Source organism: Papaver somniferum, chromosome 10 (genome assembly GCF_003573695.1).
Source record: "Papaver somniferum cultivar HN1 chromosome 10, ASM357369v1, whole genome shotgun sequence".
Taxonomy (NCBI): domain Eukaryota; kingdom Viridiplantae; phylum Streptophyta; class Magnoliopsida; order Ranunculales; family Papaveraceae; genus Papaver; species Papaver somniferum.
The window spans coordinates 141,443,495-141,462,338 of NC_039367.1; the positions used below are offsets into that span (position 1 = coordinate 141,443,495).

The 18,844-nt window shown below is 36.8% G+C and overlaps 1 protein-coding gene and 1 long non-coding RNA gene across 3 annotated transcripts; one reads left to right on the top strand and one right to left on the bottom strand.

The window, feature by feature from the left end:
• The first annotated feature begins 1,321 nt into the window (after positions 1-1,321).
• LOC113319498 (disease resistance protein RGA2-like) lies at positions 1,322-6,337 on the top strand. Of its 2 annotated transcripts, XM_026567750.1 has the most exons (5): positions 1,322-1,673; positions 2,832-4,969; positions 5,100-5,230; positions 5,360-5,423; positions 5,530-6,337. In XM_026567750.1, the coding sequence occupies exons 1-5, from the start codon at positions 1,362-1,364 to the stop codon at positions 5,570-5,572; spliced, it is 2,688 nt and encodes an 895-aa protein (XP_026423535.1). In that variant the 5' UTR covers positions 1,322-1,361; the 3' UTR covers positions 5,573-6,337. The 2 variants fall into 2 exon arrangements, with proteins under 2 accessions (XP_026423535.1, XP_026423534.1); XM_026567749.1 differs by having other exon boundaries at positions 1,322-4,969.
• Positions 6,338-15,506: 9,169 nt separating this feature from the next.
• LOC113318701 lies at positions 15,507-16,005 on the bottom strand. The gene is made up of 3 exons (XR_003344773.1): positions 15,926-16,005; positions 15,651-15,790; positions 15,507-15,558 (listed from the first exon to the last, which is right to left on the bottom strand). It is a non-coding gene; the product is annotated as an uncharacterized LOC113318701 (long non-coding RNA).
• Positions 16,006-18,844: the final 2,839 nt, after the last annotated feature.

The following is an 18,844-nucleotide window of genomic DNA, read 5'->3' on the forward strand; positions in this document are numbered from 1 at the left end:
TCCAACAAAATGAAGTTTTGATTTGCAAAAATTTAATGATTTGATTAGTTTAATAAATTCATCAATACTGATTAGTTAGCATAATCATTTTAATTAGCACTAATCAATTGAGGGTAGATTGGGTACTACAAAAAAAATTAAGATAAGAGGTTCTATGAATTACTATTTCATGACCCTATCCAGCCCCAAAAAATGCCAGCCGTTTTAAGCCCCAATGATAGGATTCTAGTTTCAACTCTATTTACAACCAATTGTCACCTTCCGATGTCTAATAGGCGTGCAATGAGGTGAAGTCGTCTCAAACATTCTCAAGTTGATTAATGACAAATTAATTAAAGACAAAAACAAAAAAAAAAAATACATGCCCAAGTTGACTCATGATAACAATAATCAATCTATCAAATTAGGTGAGTGAATTAACCGTCTAATCACTTTTTAGTTCATCAGGAAAGGGAAGACCTAAAGTTGAGTTCATTTTGATCAAGTCCTTAGAGAGATGTCGTAGCCCATATCGTAGTTTCTGAGTTGCAAGTGGTCAAGTAACTGATTCTGTTATTTAGGGAACAGTAATAAAAAAAATAACGGTCACTTATAGGTGTCCTTTGGAGAGAGGGTGATTGGTCAGGTAGGATTATTTGAAGGTATTTACCTCAAGCATTATCCATTTTTAATCATACAGAAAATTAATGAGATCATTAATCAGGGCGCGTTTCCTTCACGAAGCAGAGTGTATAAATTTTTCATATTCGGTCCAAGTGCACGAAAAAACTGCTAATTGAGTGCACGCATACCCTTGTCGTGCCGTGATAAGTTAGGAGTAATTTTTTGTGTCTTGCCACAGTAGATAAATACAATGGTAATGCAGTTTTGCCTCCTCAATTATCATACTTACACATTTGACAAACGCATACCGGGATGAACGTACGTATACACATGCTGAAAAATATTGTAGAAATCGTGTCATGCCCTTATGGATTAATTAAATCGTTTAATGCCCTTTGAGATAGCTAGATAGTCAAATTCAAGCAGCAGGCCCGTAGTTCCTGCGATTTCACGAATTTTTAATTACCTAATTAATTATTATCTTGACATTCTCTTTCAGATTCTGATCACCTAGAGACAAGAAGAACTCAGTCAAGAAATAAAAAAAATAAGTAGAGAATAATGAACAAATTGCGAGGAAGAGATCACACACAAGTGGCTTAATTTACTAGTAGAATTAATTCTTGAGAGCTGAATCCGTAATAACGCGCCTTTTGGTTTGTAAATATATATACATTATCGCACAGGTGCCATTAAACATCCATCACAAACCAAATTTACAACATTTTTTTTTAACATAACTGTTCACGTATTTGATCATGCCAGAAATAGCCGTTGCCGGTGAAAATAACATCATGAGAACACTAGGCTCTTTTACAGAGTCCATCTTAGGATCTGTTGCGCATAAGGAGTTTGGTCTCAGTTGGGGTCTCGAAAATGAACTACGGAGGCTTAAGAAAACTTTGGAGAAGATTGCACCTGTAACAGATGATGCTGAAAACAGGCAAGAAACAGAGGAGGTTGTCAGAGTTTGGTTGAGAAAGCTTAAAGATGCTGCATATGATGTTGATGATGTATTGGATGAGTTCTCGTATGAGGCCATGCGTCCACAAGAAAAAGGCGTAGGTAAGGTAAACCATTATATTTCGTTCAGCTCATTGCGTTTTCGTTTTAAAATGGCCAAGAAAATTAAAGATATTAATGGTAGATTGGATATTATATCGGAAAGTATAGCTAGTCTTGAGCTGTGTACGTTTACTGATAGTCCAACTAATCTGAAACCGTCCCGGCTAACATCCTTGGTGGATGATTCAAAGATTGTAGGTCGAGAGAAAGAAAAATCAATCATCATAAAGATGTTGTTAATGACGATGGATGCTCCGTTATCATTTCCAGCATCTAGTCAACCTAGTGACAATGTAGTGTCCATAGCGGGTATGGGTGGACTAGGCAAGACTACGCTAGCCCATTTGGTCTACCAAGATGAATCGATTGTGAGACTTTTTGACCTTAGAATGTGGGTTTGTGTGTCTGTTGGTTTCGGTGTCAACAAAATTGTAAGAAGCATCTTGGAGTGCATTAAGGAAACCAAGTGTGATGATGTGCTAGATGTCAATATTGTAACTGAAGTTCAGAGAAATCTGAGCGACAAGAAATACTTGTTAGTGCTCGACGATGTGTCGATGGGTCTTGAGGAGTGGGAGAAACTTATGACATTTATAGATGTTGGTGCTCCAGGGAGCAAAATACTAATAACCACGAGGGAACTGTTAGTATCATCTTCTGTGTCTCGACCATACAATTTACAACCATTGCCCAACATTGAATGTTGGTCTATCATCCAGCAAAGAGCTTTTGCTCCTGGTGGAGGATCTGAGACTCCAAATATGTGCACCATAGGAGCGGAGATCGCAAGTAAATGTGTTGGCTTACCACTTGCAGCAAAGCTTCTTGGTAGTCTTTTGTACTCCAACAATGCTGAAAGTGATTGGTTATACATTAACGACTATATTTTCGAAACAGAAATCAAATCAGAATATCAAACCAATGTTTTACCAATATTGAGATTGAGCTACGATAATTTGTCACCACATTTGAAGCAATGTTTCTCTTACTTGTCTTTATTTCCCAAGGGTTGGAAGATTAATCGAGAAACATTAATTCGCATGTGGATGGCTGAAGGATTCCTTCATTCATCTCATGTAAGAAATCAAAATTCACTCCAAGATATTGGTAATGGTTATTTTCAAGTTTTGTTATCTAATTCTTTTTTTCAAGATGTGGAAAAGGATGAATTAGGTGAAATCAAGACGTTCAAGATGCATGGCTTAGTACATGATCTTGCACTTAGTGTCGTTTCCAAAGCCGAGGTCACCATTCTTGATGCAAGTGAAATGGAAAACAATATTTCTGGTAAAGATACATCAGAAATATTTTCAGCAGATGTGCAGGATGCTAAAAAGTTGCGCTCTTTTTTCTCCCTTGAAAACAATTTTCTGCCTGTTAATACTCTATCTATTCATAAACGTCTACGGGTAGCATGTTTGCTTGGTGTGCGTCCTCTCAAATCTCAATATTTTGCTTCTGATTTTAAACATTTGAGGTACCTTGATTTGTCATACTCAAATATCAAAGTACTACACAATGTGTCCATCAGAAAACTCTATAATCTCCAGACATTAGTCCTTTATCGCTGCACAAACGTTCATATCATTCTTCAAGACATTGGGTTTTTAAAACTTTTAGAGCACCTGAATCTTTCATACTCCGATATTCATGACCTACCTAAATCTATCAATCAACTAAGAAATCTGCAGACACTAGATCTCTTCCGCTGCCTTCAATTTGAAACCTTGCCTGATCTTGATATCGGGTCTTTCAGACATCTCAGTCGCCTCGATATCTCATATACTCCAATTAGTAAATTACCTTTATGGCTCTCTTCCACCATCAGTCTAAGGGATTTCCGGTTCATGTTTTGCCGGAACTTAAAAGCATTACCGGAAGACCTTGGTGCGTTGACTCTATTAAGGAGCCTTAATTTGAATGGAACTCGCATCAAAGTATTGCCTGAAGCTTGTGTTAGCACCCTCCGGAATTTAGAGATAGTGGAACTAGGATCTGAATGCGGGCTTCCCAAAGAAATTGAACATTGGCCGAAACTGAGACGTCTTACGCACCGTGGAAGGAGCTATCATGAAATGCCAAAAGGCATAGAACGGCTAATCTGCCTTGAAGAATTGAAGTCATACATGGTAGGGAAGGAAGAGGTTCCCACGACAAATCATCACAGCAGAATCCAAGATTTATCAAGCCTAAACGACCTTAAAGTGTTGGTGATAAAAAATCTAGAGAATGTGGGAGGAATCGAAGATGCAGCAAGAGCAGAACTAAAGGATAAGCAAAATATTCAACTTCTGGAGCTGCGCTGGGACGGCGAGGGTATAGATGATAGTTCAAAGGTGTTGGAAGGTCTGCAACCACATCCTAATTTGAAAACACTGCTTATAAAAGGATTCAGCGGTATGGAGCTTCCAAACTGGATGGGCGGGTTTGATTCATCGCCTAGTTATCTTCCGAATTTGGTGGAACTGAAATTACGAAATTGCAACAGTTGTGAGCAGCTTCCGCCGATGGGTTTGCTCCCATGTCTCAGGGTTCTTCATATAGATGGGATGAATTCAGTCAAGTGTTTGGGTGAAGAATTTTATCATCAAATATCACCATCATCATCACCGACATCGTTTACAGTAACAGTATTCCCTTCATTAATTGAGTTGAAGCTCAGCGATATGTCAAGTTTAGAAGAATGGCTTGCTCCACCACCACCATATTCGGCTAATTCCTTCCCTTCCCTCCGAAGATTAATTATCAGTGGCTGTTTCCAGTTAAGATCCACACCATTAACTTCCTTTTCTTCTCTTGATAGCTTGGAATTAAGTAATACCAACGACAAAGTGGTAGGCTCGATCTTAGCTATTGAAGGAGGAGGAGGTAAAGGTAAAGGACCAGGCTCTCTCATCACATCCATTTCTATACAAGATTCTGCACAGCTTAACTTTTTCCCACTGGGAGTACTCCAATACTACATACATCTTCAATCTCTAGAAATCTCATGCTGTTCTAAGTTTCAAGGTTTTCGCATTCAAAACTACAACAACAGCGATGATGATGATATACGTTCAGACGTGGTATTCAACTACACCGGCATCAACTCTCTACACTCATTAAAGTTAAGAAATTGCCCTTCTTTAACTTATCTACAGGACTTACGAGAATGGAAGTCCCTCACTAAACTATGGATTGAGAACTGTGACAAGCTGAAAAAGTCATTTACTTATGATTTGGCATCTCTCCCTAGTCTCCGTACACTGTACGTTGATCGCTTCATTGACCTGAGTGCCTCTACTCCTGCTGCTTCTACCAGGTACGTACTATCCCTCTCTCTTCTCTGACTCATTAGTCAATTAACATTCAAATACTACTTTACCCTGTTCTAGATTTTAGTATGGATTATAAGAAGGAAATAAAAAAAAACTCTCTATTATTATTTGCAGCCATGCTAGTGATACATTGGTGAGTCTAACAGAATGCAAGATAGCTGTGTTGCCACTGAAAAAAAGTAGAACGCTGTCGAAGAAAAGGTCCAGGACAGAAAACAAAATAAAAAGAAGTATTTTCCGTGCAGGTAATCAGCTTTGACTGTTTACTTGTATGTCAGTCTGGTGGTTTTACTTCATGTAGTTTTTGTTAATAACCCACCCACTTCAACATTTGAATTTACCATCTAACCTGATTTTGATCTGATTGTTTACAGGTTCACGTAGTAAGAGTTGGTTCCGCCGTGGGAGTGCTAGAGTATTTTCAAAGTTCACGCGCAGGTATGGTTTATTTGACGATACACAGAATTTTAAGTGCACCCTTACTAAAAAATAAATACAAATCTACTGTGATACTTATTTTCTCTTAATTTCCTTTTTCTTCTAGTAAAAGTATTCCATATGAGAAGCTTAAGTTTTGGCGAGGGTGAGGGAGTGTGAGAAGTGGAATCTGTATTTGCTGTGTAGGATCATCTCGGGGCAGTTTGGGCCATGCTCCTAGCTGGAGATCTGGTCCTAGATCTCTTCTTCCTTCAAAAGACATATGAGACTCGAATTTTCACTTGTTTTGTTTTCGATACGTTTTTCATCTTTTTTGCCTCATAAAATGATTGTCATTAATTTTTCCGTCTGTTTTGCCTGATCAGCAAATGATTATCCGTAATTTAGTCAGGTATTCATCTATTCTGCCTCAACAAATATTTTTTTTTCTTTCATCTATCTTGTCTAATGACTATCAGTATTGTTTCTTTCGATCATTTCGCCTCAGTATGTCACTTTTTAGAAGAAAAAAATAAATCTGTTTTGCCTCATATAATTATATTTGGCTATTAATTCTTTTCCTATCTGGTTTTGCCTCAACAAATGCTTTTGACAATGTTTATTTATATCTATTTTACCTCAGCAGTTCACTATTTTTTCTCTTCCAATCATCTTGCCTCAACATATATGGTCACTATTTTTTTTCCAAACTATTTTACGACAACAAATGATTGGCGGTGTGTTGGTGCTAACCTGGTTTTGAGGATGACAATCACTCACCATAATGATGCTCATGAAGACTAAAGTATAGTGTTTTGGAACATTGGTCTCGTTTTCCATTGTATTGCCCTACTCTGATATTGGGATGAATAACTTTTTGTAATACTTTCTTTTTCCATTGTATTGCCCTAAGATTTAATATTTCTCTTCACTTACTGCATGGGATACATTTGTTGCATATTAAGGAACCAATCAAGATAATTAGTATGTTGTCCGCCATTTGTTTTGCTTCTCCTGAAGTTCAATTCTTGCTTCGGTCGCAGAAGGGAGCTGCAAACTGAAAGACAAAAACCAATCCAACAATAGATCATTCATGGGAGACGGCGTTATGGACACAACACTGAAAAAATAACTCTTACTGACTCTTTAAGCAGGTTATCAACATGAAAGTCACTATTAGAAACGAAAGAGCTTTTGACACCACTCCATTCTTTCAAAAAGACCTCTTGACACCAATAATCCATCCTTTCACTTCGAGTCTGAGTATGGATTTGTAACCATCGAAATCACTAGCTAGTCATAACCATGACTGGCTGTCACAAATTTTATATGTCAAATATAAGCAGTTAGCTGCCCTCAAGAATTAGTGCTTGAAGCAGCTAATTAACAGTTTGTCAATCCATGCAACATGCCAATGTTGAGATATCAACACAAACTTCATTTGCGAAGCCCAATAAAGCCCAAGTCTGTTTGGTAATTCTCTAGAACTATCCAGAGTACAAATTAGCTGGAAAGGCATAGAATTATCTAGACTAAGTAATAGGGCGGGTATTCTAGAATTTTCAAATGTGTAAGATTAGTTTAGTCGGTTTTCTAGAGTGTTCATGTAGGTCGGTGAGCAACTAGTATAAATAGAGTTAGCTGGGGCTCACGCAGCATCGATGAAGAGATTTACTGATCGAGTAGGAGGTAGGAGTAAAGTCAGTGAGTGGAGTGCTTAAATAAGTATACGAGTGAAATCAATTCCAAGTGAGGCTGTGTGTAGGTTTGAGTGTTTGTACAGAGCACGGTGTGTAAATTAAACTTATGATTAATAAAATTACGATTTTTCACCAGTGGAACTCTGCCCACTTTGCTTCTCAAACTCAACATTTGGTATCAGAGCGGGACGGTCAGGGACGCCGCCGAAGTTGAGATCATATCCGTGACAATTTACAGTGGAGGAGGACTGTGAGTCGTTGGTCGGGACCATACAAGTTGCGATAGGGTGTTGCAAGTCACAAGGAGTGTGAGTGTGTTGGTCGGGTACCATAGAAATTGCGATAGGGTGTCGCAAGGATCACGATTGTTGGTTAAACTTCAACATAGAAGTCACTAACAAGTTGGTTAGGACAAGATTAAAAAATTGCTGTAAATCTAAGAGAATTAGAAGTCAACTAGTTCTAAGAAAAGGGAATACATGTAATAAGAAAATATGATTAGAAAAGGAAGTTCTAGTTCTATATATATGATCACCAAAGTTGTGGTTTGATCATACGAGCAAGATTAGAGCTTGTGTTTAGTTTTGAGAGATTTTCAAAATATCAATAAAAAGAGTTGTCTTTATATAAGCTAAGTTTCATCTTGAAGTTGCCATTAATTGGTATCAGAGCTTGTTTCTGTGCCATGAAAAACGAACCACCATTGTGGGTGCAAAACAGTTCACGCCACCATCAATACAAGTTCCAATCCTCAACGCCACAAACTACACAGTATGGGCCATGAGAATGAAGGTACTGATGAAAATATACAAAGTTTGGGAAACAATTGATCCTGGTTCATTGGACCCAGACAAAAACAATGTTGCCATTGGATTACTCTTTCAAGCAATACCAGAATGTCTTTTTCTACAAGTTGGTGAACAGGAAACTTCAAAGAAAATTTGGGATGCAATAAAGGCACGTAATCTCGGAGCTGATCGAGTTAAAGAAGCCCGTCTACAAACCTTAATGTCAGAATTTGAAAGAGTGAAGATGAAAGACACTGATACTATTGATAGCTTTGAAGGAAAGCTATCAGAGATAGCCTCAAAAGCTGCGTCACTTGAACAATCCATTGATGAAGATAAACTGGTAAAGAAGTTTCTCAATAGTTTACCAAGATCCAAGTATATTCATATCATAGCTTCTCTCTAACAAGTCTTAGATTTAAAGAAGACTAGCTATGAAGATATAATTGGAAGATTGAAAGCATATGAAGAGAGAATCCTCGATGAAGAAAACAATGGAGAAACTCAAGGAAAACTCTTGTACACAAACTCTTACCAACAAAACTCTGCGACAAGAGGAAGAGGTCGTGGAAGAGGTGGTAGAGTAAACAAAGGCCGAGGAAGGGGAGGAAGGTTTAACTCACAAGATAGAACAACAAGTCACAATGATCAAAACCAAGGGAAAGAAAAGAAGGATATATCAAACATTATTTTTTACAGATGTGATAAACCAGGACACTTCTCCTCTGTATGCCCTGAAAGAATACAAAAGATGGAAGAAGCAAACAAGAATGAAACAAGGGAAGCAGATACAGCTCTTTTCATGCACGAAGTTGTATTCTTAAACGAATGGAAACTAATACCAAAGAACTACGAATCAAAGGATGGAGAAGAAGGAATCTGGTATTTAGATAATGGAGCCAGCAATCACATGACTGGTAAGAGACACTACTTTTCTGAAGTTTGGGGATGGATCTTCTGTAGAAATTGAAGGGAAAGGATCAATTCTATTTCAGAGCAAGACCGGAGAACAGAAGCTTGTCACAAACATCTACTTCATCCCAAACTTACAAAGCAACATTCTAAGTTTAGGACAAGCTACAGAAGTTGGATGTGATGTTAGAATGCGACAAGATTATCTAACAGTTCATGACCCAAGTGAAAGACTTTTAGTCAGAGTCTCACTCTCACAGAATAGACTCTACAAGATAAGTCTCATGATTTGAAGGTTATTGTGTCTGAATATGAGACTGGAAGATCAGACATGGAAGTGGCACCCAAGGTTAGGACACATAAGTTTCAGAACCTTAAAAACTATGTCTCAGAACAAGATGGTTTGAGGGATACCACAGATAAACGATGAATCAAGGATCTGTGAATCATGTTTAGTTGGGAAACAAACGCATCAAGGTTATCCAAAAGCAACAACATTCAGAGTGGTAGTAAGTCGCGACGTGGTGTTTGATAAGACAACACATTAGAACTGGAAAGAAACTAATGATGGACCAAGTAGGGATCCAGGAATGTTTCACATGAGATGGGGTCAAGTAATTGATGAAGGAGAAGGACCCATAATCATCAATACCAATGGAAACAATGATGTTAATCAAGAAGAAGAAGAGAATAATTAAAACACTGAGAATAACGAAGACGTAGAAGAAGAAGAAGAGATCGATGAAATAACTCAACCCATTCCAGTGCAAAAATCAACAAGACAGATATAAAATCCACAGTATCTGGAGGATTATGTTCTTCAAGCTGCAGAAGAATGTGAGATTATGCTACTTTCCATTAATGACGAACCAAGAAACTTTAAGGAAACAAAGCTTTCGCATAAATGGATACAAGCATGTAGAGAAGAAATTACTTCAATCAACAGAAACAAGACTTGGTTTCTAGTTGATAAGCCAAGTGAGGTAAAAGTGATTGGTCTTAAGTGGATCTTCAAGGTTAAAAGAAATGATGATGGAACTGTCAACAAATATAAGGCAAGACATGTAGCTAAGGGATACGTTCAAGAATCAGGCATAGACTTTGATGAAGTTTTCGCACCAATTGCTAGACTAGAGACAATTCGTCTCTTAATAGCAGAAGAAGCATCAAACTCATGGGAAATTCACCACTTATACGTTAAGACAGCATTCATACATGGTGAATTGCAAGAAGATGTGTATGTTGAACAACCAGAAGGTTTTGAAGTAAAAGGACAAGAGCATAAGGTTTATAAGTTATCAAAAGCTCTATATGGTCAAAGACAAGCTCCTCGAGCCTGGAATACAAAGTTAGATCAAATCTTAAGATAAATCATATTTGTTAAGTGCTCTAAAGAAACATCAGTATACAAAAGAGAAGAAAAGGGAACGCTTCTTGTGATTGCAGTCTATGTAGATGATCTATTTTTGACTGGCAACTCCCTTAAGGTGATCAATGAGTTCAAGAGAGAAATGTCATCAAAGTTTGAGATGTCAGACCTCGGAAAACTCACTTATTACCTTGGCATAGAAGTCCATCAAGGAGTAGATGGGATTCAGATTAAACAAGAATCTTATGCAAGGAGAATTCTGAAACAAGCATGACTTGAAACTTGTAATCCAACTAAGATACCAATGGAGTTTGGACTTAAAGTCTCAAAGGCACAAGAAGAAGCTGAGATTGATCCAACAAGTTATAGAAGAAATGTTGGATGCCTTAGATACTTGTTACACACAAGACCAGACTTGGCTTTCTCTGTGGGAGTAGCTAGTCGTTATATGCAAAGTCCATGCAAGTCTCATGGTGACATGATGAAGCAAATATTAAGATACCTAAAAGGAACAATCACGTATGGGTTGAAGTATGGTCGAGGAGGATCAAGAGGAATTGTTGGATATAGTGACAATAGTCATAGTATTGACCAAGATGATGGAAAAAGTACAACTGGTCATATATTTTATCTAGGAGAAGCACCTATTACATGGTGTTCACAGAAGCAATACACTGTATCCCTCGCATCCTGTGAAGCTGAGTTCATGGCCGCAACAGAAGCAGCTAAACAATCAATATGGCTTCAAGAACTGTTGGGTGAAATCAAAGGAAGAGAACCTGAAAAGTTCTCATCAAGATTGATAATAAGTCTGCAATTGCACTCACTAAAAATCCAGTGTTTTATGGGAAGTCGAAACACATTCATAAAAGGTATCATTTAATTCGAGAATGTATCGAGAAGGAGATCATCAACGTTGAACACATACCAGGAACTGAGCAGAAAGCAGATATATTGACAAAGGCATTAGCTAGGATCAAGTTTGAAGAAATGAGACAATTGATTGGAGTACAAGATATGTCACGGGTAAGGTTGAAGCTTAACGGGGAGAACATTGATTAAACTTCAACATAGAAGTCACTAACAAGTTGGTTAGGACAAGATTAAGAAATTATTGTAAACCTAATAGAATTAGAAGTCAACTAGTTCTAAGAAAAGGGAATACATGTAATAAGGAAATATGATTAGAAAAGAAAGTTCTAGTTCTATATATATGATCACCAAAGTTGTGGTTTGATCATATGAGCAAGATTAGATCTTGTGTTTAGTTTTGTGAGATATTCTAAACATCAATAAAAAGAGTTGTCTTTATATAAGCTAAGTTTCATCTTGCAGTTTCCATTAACGATGTCGGATCTCATTTACACGGCTGGAGTTGCTTGGTTGAACCACACCAACCACAAGTACTGGCAGTCGCGTATCAAGTCCTATTTGGAAGGACGGACCTCTGGGAGGTTCTCCATGGTAGTAATATAGAATCACCACCGAAGGAAGATACAGAAGTTGTGTGGAAATAACGTATGAAAGCTAAGAAAGCAATGTAAGTTATTAAAATTACCATCGAGAATGATTTATTGGATCAATATTGAGGATGCATCCACGCCGAAGGAAGCATGGGATGTTCTCAACAGGTTGTTCTCAAGGAAGAAAGATGCTCGTCTCCAACTGCTGGAATGTGAGTTAATGAACTCGAAGCCGGAAGGTACGTCAATTAACTGATACTTTATGAAAATCAGAAATTTAGGAAAATAAATATCTTTGCTATACTAGTGGAAAACAGAAATTTTGCGATCGTCAGGACAAGTCATATATACGAGTTATACGACCATTTCCAACCGTCTCTGTTGGGTCTCTGATAAAGCGTCGTTGTTTTGTACGACCCTTAGTTATGAGTCTCAAAAATAATTACTGATTTTAAGGGTTACGAGGTACAGACCCTTAGCCGTGGGTCTCATATTTAAATTATAATATAAAAAAAATATATATTCAGATTTGCTGAAATGCCTGAATGGCTAAATCTGAAATAATCTGACTGTATCAAAGTCAAATCAAGTCAAATGGAACTCAAGTCAAACTCAAGTCAAATGGAACTCAAGTCAAAGTCACGGAAAAGTCAAGTCAAAGTCAAATGAAACCCAAACTGAAATTCAAATTTAAGTCCAATTTAAACACCAATTGAGAATTCAACTTTCGTTCATTCATTCATTGGGTTTAAAGTTACACATAAGAATGAAATTCTTAGTTCAGAACAACACATGTCCAAGCTAGCTAGTAATTTCTAACGACATGCTAAACTAATAGACAATGTTCCGACAACGTATCACAGGCAAGAATCAAAATGTTAAAGCTACAGAGCTAATGCCAAAACAAAAAAAAACATATAAAAAATGTCTTGACACTACCATGCCTCTCACTATGGTGGTGTAAGCTCCAAAGTCACTAGGATATCATGAGAACCTACATATCAAAACACAACAATTCAAAATATTTTAAGGATAGGTAACAGTCATGAATCATACAAGATGCAAAGAAGAAAAACTTACTCTCGCAGAAGCACATGACAGCTTACTCAGCAGTTAAGGAAACAACCTTGCAACCCTTGTTACCACTTTCCATGAAGAATGCCAGTAGATCACTGCAGACCCTAAGCACAAAAACTTCATTAGTGATGCATAAAGATCTTTACGGATCCACAAATAAGACTTCTTCAATAAAATATATAAAAAAGTATTATCATAGTCTTAAGATTCTTTCTCATATCATAAATTATCACTCACATAACTGTTTTAGTAATCTAATCTGCTTATAACATAGTCAAAGAACAATTGAGAAGACTATTTCACATGTTTAAACTCTAGATGGTTATCAACATGGGAAGAGACTTTAGAAATCCTAAGCTTAATAGAGACAAACACGACATTCAAAGAGGCAATAAGTTAAAGAAAAGGTCTAACAACTTTCGATCCTGAAACTAAGGGTACATAAGTTTTCAAGTAAGGAGCATTCTTGAGGGTAATTTCTTCTATCCGTTTGCGAATGATATCGTACATGGGTAAGCATATGGCAGTTGTGCTAGCTCCTACTATGCTTTTTGTCCCTCATATTCAAAAAATAAATATTATATAGTGTCGCCAGACTACACATTACCAGTTGTGTTCGCTCCTAAGGCAAGCTTCCCTACCAATACTATGTTGTATTCGCAGAACAATATACTAAAGATGTATGGCATATTAAGTGCATTCAAATACATACTTACTCAAAACACGAAACACTCAACCAAGTATATCGAATATAAGGACAATTCTAGCTATAACAGATATCAGAGCATTGTTGCTCATAGGGTAGTAAATATTGTATCCTTGTTATAAATGAAGATTGCATCAAAAGAAATCAACTAAAAGCAATCAAAACCATAGGACAAAGGAAATAGACATCCCAACATGTGGCTCCTAACAGCTGGAGCTTTGCAAATTCTTCTTCAATGACTTGCATAACATGTGGTGGCATGGGCATTCTTGTTCGCTTCAAGTTTCTCCCAAAATTTTGATGTACGAAAAGAGAAAAAACTTAGGTTGTTAAAACTATACTGAAGTAAACACAAGCACAAAGTAATTAAAAATAAAAAATATGAACACATAATTGTTTCATAACTATCAAAAAATCCAGATGATATAGACCATAATTGTTTCCTACTGATCGTCACCTCACACTCTCCAATACTTAAGAACACTCTTATAACTATAGGGTGTAAATGAGCAACAAAATTTGGGGAAATTCATATATGTGCAGGTAATACAAATGACAATCAACGTTATAAGACTCATGTAACAATCCATCATTACATTAGAAACCTCAAGTTACTATTATTAAGACTACTATAACATGATGGGATCTGCAGAAATCAAAACTACCTATGTAATTTATAGGATGGTCATGTATGACAGAGCAACCATGTTATTTATACTGCATCCAGTCTATAGGACATGTTAGGAACTATTAAAACTCTGCAATATAGTAGACACCTTGTACACTTTAACAAAAACAATTCATGCTAGGTTCGCAATAGTTAAAAAATATAATAAAATATGCCTCATAGAATAAACCAAACTTATGCCATTTAGAGCACCAGGTGGGTTGAATAAGGCTACATTAACTAACAAGATGATAAAATCTAAGTAAGTACAAATAAGGTTCTACCTAGGTAAAGATGGAGAGGATCTTTTAGGCACATAACTTATTGTTTATCATTGAGCCTTCTGTTGCTTATGTACTTTGTTGTCACTTGTCACTCCACAATGTCCGAGTGTCTTCTCCTATTATGATTTTCATGCAATTGAAACTACCTAATATTAGTAAACATAACAAAAATACACATAGGACACGGAACTTGCAGAACTTTAAACACTACCGGACAAGGACAAGCTATTCACCTATACCAATAATCGTTATAGCAGGTACACAGGCAGTATCCATCTCAATGAAGTGTCTGCAAAAGAAATTTTTGCTGGCCTATCAGTACCAACCAAAACATCCCTCTCTGCAAGGGCTTGCATGCCTCCAAAGCATCTGAACGAGTACCGAAATCCATAAAAGCAAACCCCCTATTCATCCCCTCATTTTTAGTATCCTCGACCAGTGTCAAGTCTTCAAAGTTATGAACGCCATAGTGTATCAGTTTTTCCTTCAACTGCGCAACAAATAATGCGACCCAGTTTAATAGATTTACACCGAAAGAGGAGTAAGTACATAAACAGACTGGGATAGAACCTTGACTATGTTGAAGATCAAGGAATCATCCGAATCAACGCAAATCAATCAAGAAGGTGTCATCATACTTACAGCTTCCATTGTTCATGTATTGCCAACGAACAGCGTGTCACTGTCCTGACTTGGACCAACACCAAATTACTTCCCATTAATCTGAAATAAAATTCCCTAGTTATAGTTAGATGAATCTAAAAGAAACTCTCAACTAAGAAACCCCTAGACTGCAAATGCTTAGGATATTGATACAGGACAATTGAATAAACTAACAAATTCACCTGGAAACTTAAAAATGCAGGATTCAGCATACACAAAAAAATATTCCAGCAGATGTACGCATATTAGATAAGTCATTGTACCTCAAGTTTCATTCATAATAGAAAACATCATTACAAGATGATCTACAGGACAAATTCTGTCCAAAATGAGCTACAAGATAAATTAGTTTTAAGAGGAATAAATAGAAAATACGTAAAACAAGACCATCATATATACCTTATATCTATAAAGACTTTTAAAGTGGTTGATTCCAAGATCAGCTGGGACCGATCTCCAGCATCGAGTTATGCTACAACTTCATCAAATGCTTGTTAATTTAGAAAGGATTAGCAAGGAAGTGTGCCCTGCATACAAAACAAGTAGACCACTTATAAAGCTAACTAACAAACAAAAAATATAACAGAATGGTGCAATAAATGGAAATTTTGATGTTTACCTTAAATGATACTCCACGAACTTAAAGTACCAACATCCAAGAGACTGCGTGTGTACTGACTTTGAAGGTGAGACCATTGTTTAATTAATGACAAATTAAAATTGAAGCCCCCAAACTCAGAAGTCAGAACTTGCACGTACCTGTAGGAAAAATCAGTATTGGCATTAGAAGTTTAACTACAAAGATCTTGGTTTTGAAGAAGGGACCATGGTTAAACAACAAAAATTAGTAATTTGACAAATAAAGAAAGCATTGCGGAGAACCATGAAGATCACCTCGACGATAGTTTCTGACCACATATGCGCAATCCCCAGATTCAGCTTGTTTGCTAACTTGATCCCCATCAGCACCTGCAAACAAGCCAACAGTTTCAAAACATATTCAACAACGTGACAATCTAATTAAGCAAGATGATAAAAGATTAAAAATAAGATAATGACATAGTTATCGAGTCACACTATAAACTGAATAATAACTTATGCTCATCTAACGAATTCTGCACAACAAGATAAAGGTAAACATGGTTTAACAACATATTTCAGTCCAAAATACTTCCGAAAAGTTGGACCACTTTTGATCATGGAACAAAATCGATGGTGCAAAGATGAAAATGCAAGTACAAGCTAAAGGTAAATCTTTGTAAGCCAAAGTAACAATTCAAATTTGCGAACTCTGCTGGGGAAAATTTTTCTCCATTGCTTAACCAACCTTCATCTAGATTCTTGTATGCTTCATTGATCTTACCTTGCTTCTCGCATAAGATATGCCTTCCTGCGAAATCCAACCCCAACATGTATCAAAGAAAAAATATGACCCAACATCATATCAAACCAAATTTCCCTATCATGCTTATAATCCCCTCATCAGCATACCAATCATCTAACTGCAAACCCTGGAATAAACAATTACTCTATCAGCACATCGATGCTTCAATAATCCCATAACAAAACACTCAATTGCTTTTAAAAAATGCAGATAGATGTTATACCTAAACAAGCTCTTCAAGAAGTGCAGCTGTACCTAATGAAATTTGTGAAAAATCAAATAAAAACAAATAATAATTAAAACTCTGTCAACAAACAAAAAATGTAGTAGAACAAAAATCAGAAAATTAAATTGCAAACCCTAACCTGCAATCTCTTGAATTCTCAAACTCAGACTTCTAAGAACTTCAATTTGTTTTTAAATCAAAAAAAGAAGCACCACTAACCCATGGAAATCATCGCATCCACCTGCAATCTCTTGATTTCTCAATCTTAGACTTCTAAGAACTTCAATTTTTTATTAATCTTCTCTTATTTCTCCTCTTCATATCAACATCATCAAACCCATCTGACTTCGAATCTAGTGCAACTCTAATCGATTATTTCCATGATATCACAAATTCCATCTTCTAATTCTCAAATACGATTCGCTTCTTCTCTAGGAAATAACGGAAACCCCTTTTTAATCATCATCTTCTTCAATAATTGCAGCGAACTCATCTTCTTCCAACCCCAAATTCTCTTCATCTTTGTCTCAAGATTCATAGAAAACCCTTTCTCCAATTCTATTACAGACTCATAATTTCAGATTCGGAAACCCTAGAACATCCTAAAACAAACGTCTTTAGCAGTAATCATCCATGATGTGATTATTTATTTAGATCTAGTTAGAGATTTTGATAAAACCCTAGAATGATAGAAAAAAAAAACTTGGATTGAATCTGTTCCCAGCAGATTTGAGATTTACAACTTGACAAGTGAGTTGAGGGATTTTAGAATCAGAATCAAGAGAAGGGTGGGTTTTTATTAGTTTGGTTGAAACTACATCTAAGGTTTACTGATTTCTCCATTTCCATGGAGCCAGTTCCTTAGGTTAGAGAGTGAGACCGAGAGAGCACGAGAAGAAAGATAAAGAGAAAGAAAAAAGAAAATGGGTGAGAGAAAGAAGTATTTATATGCTCCATCAAATAATAAAAAATTATCAAATGTGAATCGGTTATGAAGGGTCACGGGATGGGCAACAGATTTAGGATAAAATAGTAATTATTCAGAGACAGCTATTAATGCCCTCGGAATTTTTCTTTTTTTTTATCATATCAGAGACCTCTATGTTTGGTCAGCGGTCCAACTACCGTCATTCAGGGTCTCTGATGTGGGTCATAGAAGCTTCATTTTCCACTAGTGTTAGATCCTGCAAATAAAATTTCAGAAGAAAAACTATTAAGAGTAATAGTAAATGGGTTAAGACTAGGGATGCACAACGGGTAGGGTGGGTAGGATATGGCCTATACCCGCCACCCTACCCGTTTACTGGCGGTTAAGAAAAATTTTACCCTCCACCCTACCCGCCATTAAACGGGTAAGATCCTACCCAACCCATTCTCTGGCGGGTCGGGTAGGGTAGGGTGGCGGGTATAACCGTTTACTACCACCAGCACAATTCTTCTTCCATGTAGCTCCAAGCACCATCTATATCTTCCTGCAATACAAAATTTCAGCTCCTTTTGTAACCACCATCTTCTGCTGCTTCTTTACAGTGCCCATTTCAGATCCATCTAAGATGCTTCCATAATTCCTTACCTGTAACCAATGGCAGAAACCACTTCGAGCACCAACATTACCATTGCAGCAGCTCAAGCCTGCTCCTGCCATCTCAACAGAGCCTCAACCACAAGTATAAACATGTCTAACAATGGACATGCGAAACACAACAATGATGGTCCATGGTACTGCTAAACCACAGAGAAGCATCAGAATAACTTGTATATCTAGTAATCACTTGATTAAGCGTAGAAATAGATGTTGTGCTAGTAGACCAACGATGAATTTAGAAACAAAAGCATAACCATAAAAAATGTACAAACAAAAGTATTCTCAAGAAAAGAGTTGTATTCTTTTTGAAATAGACGATGAATCCCAGCCCAATTCCATGTTCTTCACGTGACCTTGTTCTTCATATAACAGTATCATCACCAAAAGCTCTTCATATTGACCTTCTTCTTCAATCATCATCTACGATGATGGAATAAGTACTAAGATCACCAAATAAATCTGCATACAAGTTATCTCTTGTTAGATTCAGTCATAATAGTGAATGATTTGATTCAAAGTTCAGTCATAATACCAACATCAAGTAATATCACAACAAGTTCTGTATCTGTTAGAAGAGAGATATCACAACATCCTACTATGGAATACAATATCACAACA